Genomic DNA, 14,992 nt, shown 5'->3' on the forward strand with positions numbered 1-14,992 from the left:
GGCACAGCCTCCTGACTAATTATTATTCACAGAGAACATCAACATCTTAAGAACCACAGTAACATCCTTATTGATTTGGCAGTTTTTCCCAGGTTGGCAAATTCTCTTATAGGAATTTACTAAGTTTAATTTCCACCAATTAATTTGTAATCCGGTATTTGAAGCTGGAGCACGTTCCCTTATAGTCATTAAGTTTAAATCATAAGGTGATTGCAATCATACAATAAAACCAGTATAACACAATAAAAAGTAGTATTAGAGAAAGTATGTATGCAATACCATTAGCCAAACAAAATACACAGAACAAGAAATTTTTATTATCCCCAATGCTGGTGCATAACCACTAACAAGCTTAATTAGAGGAGGAGACAGAGGGAAACTTCAGATACCGAGGTGGATTTCTGGGCAGGTTTAAAACCTTTAAGGGTTGTTCATGAAGTCTTTTTTAGGTGTAGGGCTTTCCTTTTACTGGACAATTTTCACTTAACAGTTCTTACATTATGAAGTTCAACCAGAGTCTTTTGCCTGTAAAAAATGAAAAACAGAGAGCAAGTAAAACACAATATTTCTCTAGTATATACGGATGTTAGAAATAGTGTGTTTTCTTTGTACTTTCACATACACATTAATGTCTACATTTGAAACTTATTAAGGACATCTTAATTTTTGACTTTTAAAAATGTCCAAGACAATGAATTTTCTTGAATTAAAGGTTACAGTAGCTTTAAAAATGATCAAGATACATGTACAAACAAAATCTCAGATGCTCTTGGAAACACATTTTAAGATATAGCACACATGATACATATTTCTTTTGGGGTTTGATTATCCTTTCGGGATACTGAAGAATACTCGATTTATTTTACACTAAAAATTTAGCTTTTGATAACCACGGCTTGGATAGATCACAAAATGGAACCTGACAGTTTTCTCGATATGCTTTCAGTCCAAATAACTCAAAAAACATCTCAGGTCCTAAGCTGGATAAATTAGTTACTTTTTCGCATATAATTAGTATCACTGGGCTCTTGTACTGGCAGTCTGTCTTGGTCATGACTTACTCTTGCAAAGCCATCCCTTACAGGAACATATATTTTCCTCAATGCAAGGAAATTAATCTGGATCAATAACAAAGTCAAAGCCATAAATGTTTCAGGACATTCTTGAAAACAGGTTTCGACAGTATTTAGATCCTTCTTCTTTAACAATTTCCTTTTTCATAACTGTGCAGTCGCTACTTTATTCTACAAAAAAAAAAAAATTTTTTTTTTTTGAAGACCAAGTTTTTCATTGGCACGAAACTATTTGGAATGAACCCAAGAGACAGTGGAATGCCAGGTCTCTCCTCAAGTAGTTTCCTCCTCTCTTCACAGCGTTTAACTACTCTCTATCAATAATCTCATCACAGCCGAGCTCTTCGGTCAGACGATTGACAACCATGAGTGAAAAAAGCTCTTCGATAAAAGCCAACTGATCAAACGGGGTCTTCTCATAATGCATCTGAAACCCGCCATCCAGAGCTGCTTCTCTTGCTCTGGAGGTTCTCAAAAACATCTTGTTGGCTTCTTCAAGGGCCGCTGATACTCTGTAGCCTGCACCACTCAGCTGCTCCTCTTCCGGATAGTCGTAGTCGTCCTCCCAGTCATCGAATTCCTCGCCCTCGTCCTCGCTCTCGAAATCAGGGCCCGCGATCTGGCCTGGCTGCTCCCCAGGGCCGGGCCGGCTAGCGAGGCCTCGCTGCCCCAGCGGCTCCGCCATTGGCTGGGCGGCCTCCTCCTCCATCGGGCCTTCCTCCTCCAGCTGTGGCTGGGCCCCGGCGCGGGAGGGGTTCAGGGATGGCTCCCGGCTCCCGCCGCCTACCTCCATCTGCGGAAGGTCACTCTCGCCAGGCATCACATCCATCTGCAGGTCATTGCTTTCCTCATAGAGCTCGGACAGCTCGTTCATTTCAGACATTGTGCAAGCGGCTCAACCTCCCCGCAAGGCGTTTTCGGCAAGATCGGAGCTACGCGGCCGTGCGGTTGTGCGCTTGCGCAAGCACCGTGCGCTTGCGTGACCTTGTGCGTGTGCGCGACCCCCAGACACCGCCTACCCCTAGGAGCGCTGTTTGGGGGCCGGCAGCTCGCAGTTCCACCCCGGGAATGTTCCCCGGGGCTCGCTGGTCGGCCTTCCGTGCGTTCGAACTTCAGACCTAGATGCTGTACGTGCAAGAGCATTGCTTGGCCACTGCCTTACTTAACCGTTCTGCTGCTTATGATGCGATAAGCTTGAAAATACATGGCTCTGTAAGACCCCGTACTCCTCCTCCGTCATCACCCCCCTCCTTTCTCTCCCTCTTTCTGCGCCTATTCTATCCCCCATCCCCAGGCAGTCGCGTCTCTTCCACGGTTTTATCTGTCTTTTATCTGTGCGGTAATGACCGCTAAATCTGCAGTTCCAAACCACACGAAGTTCTCAACCGCAGATCAACAAATTTAGAATTTATCCATTCATCTCTCCTGTTTTTCTCATTTTAAAAAAAGTTAAATTCACAAATAAGCACATTATCGGTGTTCTTTAAAAAAACAGACAAGAAATACATAGTCCCATTGCCTTTCGCAGGAGATAAAGGTACACTGTTACCATTTTGGTGTGTATTCTTTAAACCCTTTTTCTTTACGTTTACATGAATCTTTATGTCCTCGTGGAAAAAAAATCTTATTTTTTTTACGTGTCTTACATAATTGTCTTCAACTGACAAAATAAGCAAACAAACAAAAAACCCTCATCAATGTCTTGAAGATTTACCTGTTAGTATACATAGACATATTTTTTCATACTATTCTATTTGTATAGCTATACTGTAGTTGACCTAACTGCACAAATAACTTTCTATATTTTGATATTATAAACTATGCGTAATTGAACATCCACATGTGCCAGTATTTTTCTAGTATAAAAACCTAGAAGTGCAAAGGTGGAATTTTGGGGTATGCATACTTTGGTTTTTAGTGAATGTCAAATTGCTCTCAAAGTTGCTGTACAAATTTAAGCTCTAGCCAGCGGTGTCTGAGAATATCCACACCGTTACCAGACATGATTTTGTTGAACTTTAACAATTTTATCCATTTAATGCCGTCTTGTTTTATTTTTTATAGCCTTAATTTATTGGAGATTATCTTTCAATATGTTTATTGAACATTTCTATCAGTATTACCTCTGAAAATTAAATGATCTTACTTTGGGTTTATTTCTTTTTCTTATTGATATAGGAATTTCTTATAAACTCTGTATATGAATACTTTGTTTCACATGTTACAAATATATTCTCCCTCTTGTTTCTTGTTTTGGGGGTCTTATACAAAAGTTTAAAAATGGGTTTTCATGCAATCAAATCTAAGGGTTTCTTTCCTGTCTTTTTCTTTCTATTAAGATGGATTTACCTACCTCAGAAATCATAAGCATAATCTTTTATCTGTCTTCTAATGTTTGTATAGATCTTTTATGGATCAAACATTTATTTATAAATAGCATGAGGACAGGATTTATTTATATATTTTTTCATATATGTAGCTAATTCAGGTACCTCCGCTAATTTAATCACTTGTCCTTTTGTCTGCTATTTGGTGCCGCATCTATCATAGACTAAAAGACCACAAAAGTGTCAATCTGTTTTTAGACTTTGTAGTCTAATGAATTTCTATAGTTTTATAATATGTCTTAATAATAAGGAAAATCTTGTCTCTTTGCCCTTTAAAAAAATTGCCTTAGCTCTTCTTGCACATTTATTCTTCCAATGTGAATTTTAGAAGTAGTTTGAAAAGTTCCCTGAATGGCATTGGTGGAATTTTTATTGGAATTGCATGGAATTTATAGATTAAGTTGGGGGAGAATTGACATCTTTACGGTATTGTCTTCTCATACATAAAGGTGATATATGGCTTTCTACTTGTTCAGATCTTATTTGTACCCTTCAATGAAGTTTTCCAAAAAGTCTTATGTGATTCTTATTAGTTTTATACTTAGGTTCTCTTGTAAAATGTACCTTCCCCCTCTCCCCCATGCAGTGTCAAAGTGGCTATTGCTGATACATGGGAATGACATTGAAATCTGTGTATTGATTTTGTTTTTAGTAATCATTTTAAACTGAAACATAAATATAGAAAACATAAATATAGAGTAGTGCACAAATCATAAGTGTATAGCTTGATTATCACAAAATGAACATGTTTGTATAACCACTACCCAGATCAAGGAACACCATTTGCAAGATTCTAGAAAACCACTTGCTTTCTCTTCCTTTGCACCAAAAGTCACCACTATGCTGACCGCAAACAGAATAAAATACTTTTGCCTGCTTTTGAACTTGCTATAAATTCAACTGTGCAGTATACAGTCTTTGTGACAGGCTTCTTTTTGCCCAAGAAATATATTGTTGCTATGTAGTAGCCCCTTGTTTGAATACCACAATGATCATTATTGGGATTGTTTCCAGTTTGGGGCTATTGTGAACAGGGCAGTGATTATCCTTATTGAGAAGATCTTTTGGTGTACGTATTTACACAGTTCTTTTGGATATACATCTAAGAGTAGGATTTCTTGGTCATCATATGTAAGCGGCTTCAGTAGATTCTGTTAAGCAAATCTGAAGACAGGATTAGCCAATTGGTGCATCGTTGTTTTAATGAACCCTCGAAACAGTATGACAAATACATCTCTGCAAGTTGGTCATTACACTGTGGTTTCCAAATAAGCAAGCCTAGAATCTCAAGTAAAAGAGACCATCTTCTTGGCTAACTAACGCAGTTCACTTGAATAGTCTTACTTCATATCGAAAGTCTTAATATTAGTGCCTTAGTAAGAATACTTTCGGTTGGCAGATGACTGAAACTCAATTCAAACTAACTTATATAAAATTAAATAAATAAAATAGAAAAAATACATAAAAACATAAAGGGATGGGGGGAATGTATTGGTTGAACTGATGAAACACACATTATCCCCTGACTTTTGACTGTTTTTAACTCTCAGCTCTGACTTTTCTCCAGAGGGAAAGCTTCATTTTCCAGCAGGCTTTTCCCACATGGCAGCAAAAGATGGCTCCTAGAAGCTTTGGGCTTATACTAAGGTCTTAAATGGCAGGGAGAGATGCATTCTATTATTCATCTCAGTTCCTCCCCAAAGATGTTGATTGACTTTGCTGTATCCAGCGGGATGGTGCTTTGTGATTGGCTAGGCCTGGATCATGTATCCAGATGCAAGGAGAGGGGTAGTGAGATGGGCGTCTCAAACCCACCTGAACCTCATGGTGTAAGTGAGATTATTATAGAAAGTGGGTGGAGTGGTTTCCCAAGGCATGCCGAGCAGGTAAAAGCAAAACAAGCCAATGTATGTACGTTACTGTTAGATGGTATGTAATAACTAGGTATAATTAGTTTCTAGCATTATACATGTTTAATTTGTTTATGTTTTCCAGATTATTGCAAATCATCATATGCAGTCTATTTCATTTGCTTCTGGAGGGGATCCGGTAAGTATGAATTCATAAAAGTTCTTTTGTGCCGCGGAGCGGCTGGGCCCGTGGGCCGTTGGCCGCTGGGCCTGCGCGTCCGGAGCCTGTGCTCCGCGGCGGGAGGGGCCTCAGCTGTGGGAGGCCCACGTACCGCCAAAAAAAAAAAAAAAAAAAAAATTCTTTTTATAAGAGTTAAAAGAACTTCCATGTAAACCATATTAGCCACTACCTGTCGTTTCCAAATATCTCATTACACTTTGTGAATAGCCACCTGTAGCTGGTAATCAAAAATTTGGTTTTGACAGAGTATTGCCTGTCACTGATTTTTTTTTTTAAGTATTTGGATTAGTAGATGAATTTATAATACTCCATTGTGTTATTATCTGAGAAGCTTCTTGTAGATAATATCCAGTTCATAAAAAACAAGCATGTCATATGTGTTTTGCCGGTCCTCCCTCAGAATTTTTTGCAACGCAGAGTTCCAGGCAGATCCTACTCATCAGCTGGATTTGGTATACGAGGGGAAGCCTATTTGCCATTCTGGCCGTCAACCAGGGCAACTAAATCTAATCCGAAACGAGCAACTAGGTTTGCAGAAACTCATGGAGGGAACGCTGAGCTGGGGAGAGAAAACTTGCAGTTCCTCCCTACCAAGAGGCCATGTGATGCTCATTTCCCATGAATTGTGCGGGACTGAGTCAGTGCTGTCCCTCCAAGCCTTCTTTGCAGAGTGGAGGGTCATTCCCTGACCTCCAACTGCATCCGCTGTGGGCCAGAGCAAAAGGGGAGGGTCATTGAAGCTAGGAAGCCTGTGACTGACCAAGAAACAAATCTGTTTAAACTGAGGGAGGAGGAGGAGGGTTTTGCTCCTCTGTGACGTTGTGACATTTTTCTTGTACCTTGAAATATAGAGTTGACCCTTGAACAATGCAGGGATTAGAGGCCCCAATCTTCCACCAAGTCAAAAATCTTCATATGACTTACTGTGGGCCCTCCATATCCCCAGGTCCTCTATATCCGCCCTCCATCCGGCCTTGTAATCTGACTTCAACAGCGACTCCAAGGACGTGTTTGGTAGCAGAGAGGGTTGACTGCCAGTCCGAAAAGGCCCACATTGTCTGTTACTTCTCTTCCTAACCCATTATAACTCAACCATCCATGAAGGAACTCGAATACTTTCCTTAAGCAATTTAAAGTAATGAGTTCTATAAGAGTAGTGTGAAAAATAATTGTTGCTGTTTGCCCTAAATTTTCCTTTTCAAGTTTCAATGGTTGCTGTCATTTTAGAATTGGTATGAAAATCTTTATTTTACCCTAGGCATGCCCTGCATGGTGTCTACCATAGTTCTCCAGAATCCTAATTCTTTTTAGACTGTCTTTTTGTGCCTTCAGTTCTTTATTTCTTTTGACCAACCAAAACACTGCCCCTACAAAGACAAACAGGAAAGAATTGTAGCCACTGTGGGAGAGTTTGTACCTACTGAATTGAGTGGCACCCTTGTGCTCTCTGCAGCTGGAGAGAAATCCTGCTGGTTTTAAATAGAAAACTGGAGTGACCAGAAGCCTTGGCATTAGAGGTCCCCCGAGTGAAGTTCTACCCTCAGGTCAGGGAGGCAGAATGGTGGAGTGCCAGGCTCTGGAGTCAAGTAAGACTTGACTTATTTAGACTCTAAGCTTCAGGGTCCTCATCTGTAAAATGGGGAATGATCTCCCTTGCCTCAAGTGCTGTGAGAATTAAGTGGAATGGTGCATGTAAACTGCTAGTGCAGTGCCTGGCACGGAGTGATAACTGTCAACCACTGTTGCTAACACATGTCTGTATTTTCTTAGGACACTCACTGAGATAATTTACAGCTTCACATCAGATAACGGTCCAAGGGGTAGGCAACCAGAAGTCTCCGTGGCCCAATGTAGTACCCATTCTTTCTACCATTGTCCCTCCAAAGTTTCAAAAATACTGGGTGTTCCTCTCACCTCTCCACGCTGCTCACCCTCACTTTTACTCTCGTCTCATAAACAGTTTACTTGTCTTCCTTCTTTCAGCCCTGAAGGCAGTTCTTGGTAATGCTTCTGTGTCTGTATATGCTTTTTTCATCTCAAGAATGCATTATGAGTATGTCAAAATTAAATATATTTCTTAGATTTCCCCCCCACTATTTGTGCTTTACTTTTAACATCCTTTAAATTCTCCTAGATATTTACAGTTATAGAATTTTAGGACTGTGAGAATGTTGGAGACTCTTTTGAAGATGAGGAAACTGAGGTCTGGAGAGGCCCCATGACCTCTTTCCCATCAACTAATATAGCAGACAACATTGCTAGCATCATGCCACCTCTTCAACTTTAAAATGAGCAACCAAGCCCCTGGCAATTGTGGCTTTGCTTCTAAATTATATAATGTAAAGCTCATAGATATGACCTTATTTATTTATAAGATATTTCAAATCTTTTGTCTTTTTGCATAAGAGAGATTTACTTAGGTGTGTGTTATTTTTTAAAATAACTGAAGGCAAGTTATGCTGGCCCTGAGATCCGTTTCCTGTATGATTCATTGTGGGTTATTAAGTGATTGTCCTTGAGGGTATTACAAACATGGGCTTTTATTTCCTGCCAGTTGACTGCATCTTTCCTCTAGAGAGTCATACTTCCAATCTGCAAATGGCATTGTGTGTATTTTTTTTTCCTGAGAACTGAGATAACAAAAAGCATCTTTAATTATTAAAATCTTATTCATCAGCATACTGTTTTCAATAAAAGTCAGAATTACCAAGTAGCTTTTTGTTTATTTGTTCTTCCAAAGCCAGCAACATCTCTTTTTTTAACATAAGTTTAAATGGTGCTATTATCTTTCTTTTAAAGTTTTTTATACAATTTTTAAAGGTAAAGTCCATTTACACTTACTACAAAATATTGGCTCTATTCCACCTGTATTCCCCCTGTATCTGACCCCTGTATTGCCCACCTGCCCCTCCTCCACTAGTAAGCACTAGTTTGCAACACATCTCTTTTTGAACTCCTTAGGTTTTTCATGGGTTCTCTTTCTCAAAAATGATCTCTCCTTTCTATATATTGATCAAATAAGTGCCTTGTATTTTTGCCCTCTTATTCCCTAAGTTGCACTGCACACAGGCAAGCTAACAACCATAAAACCCATGTCTCTTTAATCAACTTATTTTCTGATGTATGTGGTATCTGTTTGGACAGCAGGGAAATCATGGTGCCACATCCTAGTCTGTGACACCTTTGTGACTGCGTAACCCCTGGTATTTCAACTTTCAACACAGGAGAGTTATAGTTCCTAACCATTTTTTTGTGAATGTTTGTCCTGACATATTTCCTACTGCATTCTCTTTTGTTCTTAGTGGCATGGTCTGCCTCTAAATTTTTAATCTTCAAATTCTCTCCCCAAGGGACAGAGAATGTGGACTCCACACACAGTTGCTAAATATATAGTGTATATTTGTTTATGTTCCCTCCTAGGATGGCTTTCCTTTGCTCTTTAAACAGAAACCTTAGTATCGGTCCTTGCCTGAGTATCATATCCTAAATGTACTCTTATCATTCAACAGTAACAATGCATTCATTTTAAATGCAATCATTTTCCCTTTTTTATAGGATACTACAGACTATGTTGCCTACGTAGCTAAAGATCCAGTTAATCAACGAGGTATGGAAAGCAACTTCTAGATTTTCTTAAGAGCTGGTATATACCAACTTTAAAAAGTAACAAGCAATTATTTTCAATATGCAAAGTGATGAGAGTCACTAGAATGCTATACTGGGGTCTAGAAATATTAAGTAACTCTGAGTTTGAAATAAATAGCCCTGCTACCAGAGCAAAGTAGAAAAAATATATAGGTGGGATTTAAATCCCACCAGTCATTTGAGCCATTTACATCCCATACACCAAAAGGCTTATCATCTATTTGTATAAGCGAAAGAGAAGCTGTTTTGGTTATAATAGACGGGGCTGGCTGCCACATCCCCAGCAGACAAATGAGTTACCCTTGAGACAGAAACCAGTGACGTCATTGGCCTGCAGTGGCCTTGGCGAGTGTGTGTGTGTGTGTGTGTGTGTGTGTTTATATGCATTGAGCCTGTGCACTTGCCGTTCAGGAGCCTGGCATGTCACTCTGTCTGGCATTTTCTCATCTTTTGGATCTCAGTTTAAATGTCTCTTCTTCAGAGAGACCTTCTCTGACTCATATACCACCATCTCCAGTAGTATGTGCCACTCTGCTGTGTCATAATACTTTATTTCTCTTCTGTTGACAGTCATCCCACACTTCTGTTATTTTATTTACTCCCTTGTTTATGTGTTTAGTGTCTTTCCTTTCTACTGAAAGCTCCTGGAGGGCAGGAACCTGTTTATCTTATTCACTGTTGTTTCCCAAGCACTCGTCACAATGCCTTGCACATAGGTGATGTTCCGTAACTATTTTTGTTGAATGACTGAGCGAATGGAAGAGTGAGTTGATTAGTTGTCTTATCCCAGGATTTGGCAAGGTTACCTAAGAAACTCACCTTCCAGCCACACTTTGGATCAGGGGCATGAAGTTAGGCCATTGAGCCTCTGCAGACAGACATGCAGAGCGTTGCTTCTCATTCCTAACTCTGGGACATTCAGACTCCTCATAGGGATGAGTGTCAGGTTGCTTCTCCTCCTTAATTAGAGCCTAGAGCAGCATCCCCTGTCACCGCAGGGGTGGAGTTTGCCCCCCAAACATTTATTAAGTACACATGGAGTGGAATTTGGAAATTCAAAGAGCTCTAAAGACACAGAGGCGGAAATGTGCGTGGCATACTGGGGACAGGTGAATAAAACACTAGAATGCAGATTGTGTTTGGAGGAGAAAAAAGTCAAAAGGGCATCTAGAGGGCAGATAGGAGACAGCTAATAAGTAGGAACTTATTTCTATGGGCCAAAGGGTGGAGAAGGCTGTTTATAAAACAGAGATTTAGGAAGGTTGGTTTGGCAGCAGGATGCAGTAGATGGATTCAGGGAGGGAGGGAGGTCAATCTGGAAGCTATCCTGATTGTCAGAAATGAAATTATGAGGACCAGCTGCTGGCATAGGACCTGGCACAGAGTAGATTCTCAGTAAATGCAGGCCAAGAGAACATGGCTCGATGAGATGGAAAGAAGGAACAGGTGATAAATACTGTGCAATACTGCATTAAAATAGACTCTAAACTACATAATAAAGAACGGATATTGCTCAAAGAGTAGATAGAAGAGACAGGAACTAGTGAAGGGGAAACGGCGGCGGGGAGTAGGAACAGAACACAACAAAGGATACCAGAAGAGCAACCTCTTTTAATCAGGCCTGAGCTTCCCTAAAGAATAAAAGTATGCTATTTTTGGGAAGGTCTCTGAACAACAAAGCCCTTTCTCTCAACCTGAAAAGGGCAGGGTGAAAGGAAGAGCAAATAGATCAGGAAATCCAGACGTTTAGTAACTTTTCCATCAGTCACTGAATATCTCAGGCATGTCATTGCTCTTCAGTAAACAGCAGGAGGCGTTCAAAGATTCTGCTCCTTGCTGAGGCTAACGGTGAGCAGGATCCACATGCTTGCAAATCTCCCTGCTTGCTTAAGTGAAATACGAGAGGCAGAGCAAATACGATGCAACTTGTTCACTTTTTTTTTTTTACATCTTTATTGGAGTATAATTGCTTTACAATGGTGTGTTAGTTTCTGCTTTATAACAAAGTGAATCAGTTATACATATACATATGTTCCCATATCCTCTCCCTCCCTCCCACCCTCCCTATCCCACCCTTCCAGGCGGTCACAAAGCACCGAGCTGATCTCCTTGTGCTATGCAGCTGCTTCCCACTAGCTATCTACCTTACATTTGTAGTGTATATATGTCCATGCCTCTCTCTCGCTTTGTCACAGCTTCCCCTTCCCCCTCCCCGTATCCTCAAGTCCATTCTCTAGTAGGTCTGTGTCTTTATTCCTGTCTTACCCCTAGGTTCTTCATGACATTTTTTTTTTCTTAAATTCCATAACTTGTTCACTTTGAAATCTCCTGTTCTGGTGTCCGAGTAGTTCATCAGAGCTGAGTTGCTAGAAGGGGATCCACGGGGATCCCGGCCTGGGGATTCTGCAAAGGCATTTAGGAGAACTATTGACTGAGCTCATGGATGGGATTTGAGAGTTGAGAATAGATTCAGAAATGGTTCAAATAGAGGTTTCATTGTTTTCTTTTTTTAGTCCCCAGCCCGTGTATAGGAAGTAGGAAAGGTGCTGGAGTCAGACAGTCTGGGTGGGAATCATAATTCTTCCCCCATCTCACCATAGGCCTCAGCCAAGCTGTTTCACGTCCTGAACCTCAGTTTCTTTAAGTGGGAGAAATAACATCTACTTGCTCGTGTTATTGGGAGGAGTAACTGAGGTAATACGGGGAAAGCATCATTTCCTTTACAGTCTCTTCTCATCTTTCTTCTTTAGGGAACCAGTTCTGTTGAGTAGCTAGATGACTTAGAAATCTACGGTGATTTTCATGGGCAAAAAAGTTAGTATCTCCTCATCACTCCTTTTCTTGTCCCCTCACCCCTTCTCTTGTTTATCTTGGTTGGGAAGCCTTCTGCGAGAAGCCACTCTGTTCACGACATACCCACTGCTTGCACATCCCTCTAGTGTTAAATCCTTCCCCCTCACCTGAGCCTCTGGACTTTAATTTCTGTACAAAAGTACCAACACAGCTCTTGAGTCCACAAATAATTATTAATTACATACTAATTTACAACGGGCTGAGGTAATTGTTGTGGGAGAAAAATAATTCCTGGCCACCATGGGCTCATCATCACGGGGGAGAGAAACAGAAGCTGTAGGGTGTGCAGGAGAAGTAGGGGAGCATAGGAAATAGTGCCTGGAGCCTGGCAGGTGCCCAGGTAGGCTTTTGCAATAAGTGAATAAAGGCGCAGGTGGAAGAGCTGTGCAGTGAGAGCTTGGGGCTGTGGGTTTGGATGGTGGGTAAAGGTGGGATTGCAGGGAAAGCAAAGAGTAGAAGTAGGGGAGCCATGGCTGAAAAGGTAGGGAGATTGTGGAGGCTTTGAATGCCAGCCAAGAGGTCACTGGGAGCTGTTGAAGATTTTGAGCTTTATAAAAAATTATCCTGGCTTCTGCCATTCTACTGAAATTAAAAAATGATAATTTTTCTGGCCTTTATATCTGTGAAGGTGATATTGGAGGGCAGGAAAGCAGTCTGGAATTGTAGAGTCCAATTTGGAGGACGTCTCATTGGTCCTGGGCAGGGGTGATGATGCTTTAAACTGCACTGGGGGAAGAAGGGACGGTCTGGACAAAATTGTGAACTAATAGTACTTGGGAGCTATTTAGCTACAAGCATTGATAAAAAAAAAAAAGAAATCAGATGATCCTGAGGATTTAATGAGATATTATATGCAATGCAAATCTCTCAGTGCCTGGCTCATTATAAGTATGCTATAAATGATAGGCATTGTTATTATTGTCCTGAGCGATTTGAAGTGGTGTGCACTAAAGAAACAGGGATTGTTACAAATAGGAAAAGCAATCCAATAGAGAAATAAGAACAAGAAAGTTACTTACTGCGTGCTCACCACATGCCAGGCATTATCAAGAGTATTTAGTCTGCATGGTCTCATTTCAACCTCACAACAATCCTATGAGGTAGGTATTAATGTTACTCATTTTTTGTAGAAGCAAACTCTGGAATTGAGAAAAGATGGTTTTACTAAGCTCACCCAGCCAGTAAGTACCTGGACCGACTCCAGGTCTGGAGCACACATTTACCAAAGAAGATTACAAGGCACCAAGAAACATAAAAAAAAAAGCAAAAAGCAACTTTAACCTTACTAGTAATCAAAGAAACACAAATTATAATTAGATATCATACTTTGTCTTTGATAAAAGGTAAAACGTGATTTAGAGTAGTAGTAACTCTCTTGAACACTGCAGATCCCAATGTTTCAGAGAGCAAACTGACAATTTGCATCAAACTTTAAAAAAGGTAAACACTTTTGAACCAGCAACTTCACTTCTAAGGAAATAAGCCATGCACAAAGATTAAGCAGTAAAGATCACTGTCATATGTTATTGATACAATAGGAAAAAGAAAATTCAGTATTCATAAATAGCAAGTTATTTAAATGAATCCATAGACTGTACTACCATGCAGCAATTAATGTTATTGAGTACAAAAAGCAGATTATGAAACAATGTGTATGGTATGATTCCAGGTAGTTTTTTGGAAAAAAGATAGGAAAGACAAGATGTGGCACATATATACAATGGAATATTACTCAGCCATAAAAAGAAACAAAATTGAGTTATTTGTAGTGAGGTGGACGGACCTAGAGTCTGTCATACAGAGTGAAGTAAGTCACAAATAGAAAAACAAATACCATATGCTAACACATATATATGGAATCTAAAAAAAAAAAATGGTTCTGTTGAACCTAGGGGCAGAACAGAAATAAAGACACAGACGTAGAGAAACAGACTTGAGGACAGAGGTGGGGGAAGGGGAAGGGGAAGCTGGGATGAAGTGAGAGAGTGGCATGGACATATGTACACTACCATATGTAAAACAGATCGCTAGTGAGAAGCAGCCGCATATAGCACGGGGAGATCAGCTCGGTGCTTCGTGACCACCTAGAGGGGTGGGATAGGGAGGGTGGGAGGGCGGCTCAAGAGGGAGGGGATATGGGGATATGTGTATACGTAGAGCCGATTCGCTTTATTATACAGCAGAAACTAACAGAACACTGTAAAGCAATTATACTCCAATAAAGATGTAAAAGAGAAAAAGACTGGAAAGACACATGCCAAAATGTTAATAGTATGTAGTTATTCCTGGATAGTGAGACTTATGTAATTTTTATTTCCTAGAGTCTTTCTGTTTTCTAAAACTACTACAATGAATATTTATTACATTAGTAAAAAGAAAAGAATGTTCTGAATCCTTGAATAAATACAAAAAACAGTGAAATCAGAAAGACAATGTTATAAACTTAGCTGGTGAGTTTGGTTCATCCAGGGGAAAATGTTCAGTAGAAAGGAGACGCCCAGAGGTTTGTGGGGCCTGAGGAGAGACAGGCCTTCTGGTGCAGGTTTGGAAAAGCTGCAGCTTCTTAGCCCTAAGGGTGAGCTAGATCACTGAAGGAAGAACCCAGAAAGAAGAAGGCTGAGGGTCTCAGGGAGTGGGAGAAGACCAAGAGATGAGTATCCGCTAAGATGCACGAAGAGCAGTTTCTCTGGGAGAAGAACCTGGGAATGTCTCAGACTGAAGAAGAGTTAAGGGCAATGGAGGTAGAAAATGCCATTCAGTCCAGCAGTTGACAGGCCACTGGTCACCATGGGAAGCACAGTGTGTCAGTGCATGGGTCAAGGCAGGAGCCAGACCTCAGGGATGAGGAGAGCCGGGGCGGAGCCAGGCTTCATGCTAATAATCCTGAATGCTCCCACTGTCTCCCATCTGCTTGATTCACTTATAGCATTAGTGCATTCAAGG

The 14,992-nt window shown here is 40.6% G+C and overlaps 2 protein-coding genes across 7 annotated transcripts in view; one reads left to right on the top strand and one right to left on the bottom strand.

The window, feature by feature from the left end:
• Positions 1–14,992, top strand: part of SHC4 (SHC adaptor protein 4) — a 164,988-nt gene that overhangs the window by 109,113 nt on the left and 40,883 nt on the right. For all 6 annotated transcript variants that reach the window (XM_049706061.1, XM_049706059.1, XM_033408412.2 and 3 more), the window contains 2 exons: positions 5,456–5,509; positions 9,107–9,158. In XM_049706061.1, the coding sequence (XP_049562018.1) occupies positions 5,456–5,509; positions 9,107–9,158 (106 nt within the window). The remainder of the gene's footprint in view (positions 1–5,455; positions 5,510–9,106; positions 9,159–14,992) is intronic.
• EID1 (EP300 interacting inhibitor of differentiation 1) lies at positions 296–2,027 on the bottom strand. Its single transcript, XM_033408414.2, has 2 exons — positions 1,062–2,027; positions 296–525 (listed from the first exon to the last, which is right to left on the bottom strand). Exon 1 carries the CDS (start codon positions 1,954–1,956, stop codon positions 1,381–1,383), a length of 576 nt encoding a protein of 191 aa, XP_033264305.1. The 5' UTR covers positions 1,957–2,027; the 3' UTR covers positions 296–525; positions 1,062–1,380.

The sequence above is a fragment of the Orcinus orca genome, chromosome 2, assembly GCF_937001465.1.
Source record: "Orcinus orca chromosome 2, mOrcOrc1.1, whole genome shotgun sequence".
Lineage (NCBI taxonomy): Eukaryota > Metazoa > Chordata > Mammalia > Artiodactyla > Delphinidae > Orcinus > Orcinus orca.

Coding starts and splice junctions, on each gene's coding strand:
- EID1 (XM_033408414.2), bottom strand. CDS start 1,956: ATGTCTGAAATGAACGAGCTGTCCGAGCTCTATGAGGAAAGCAATGAC.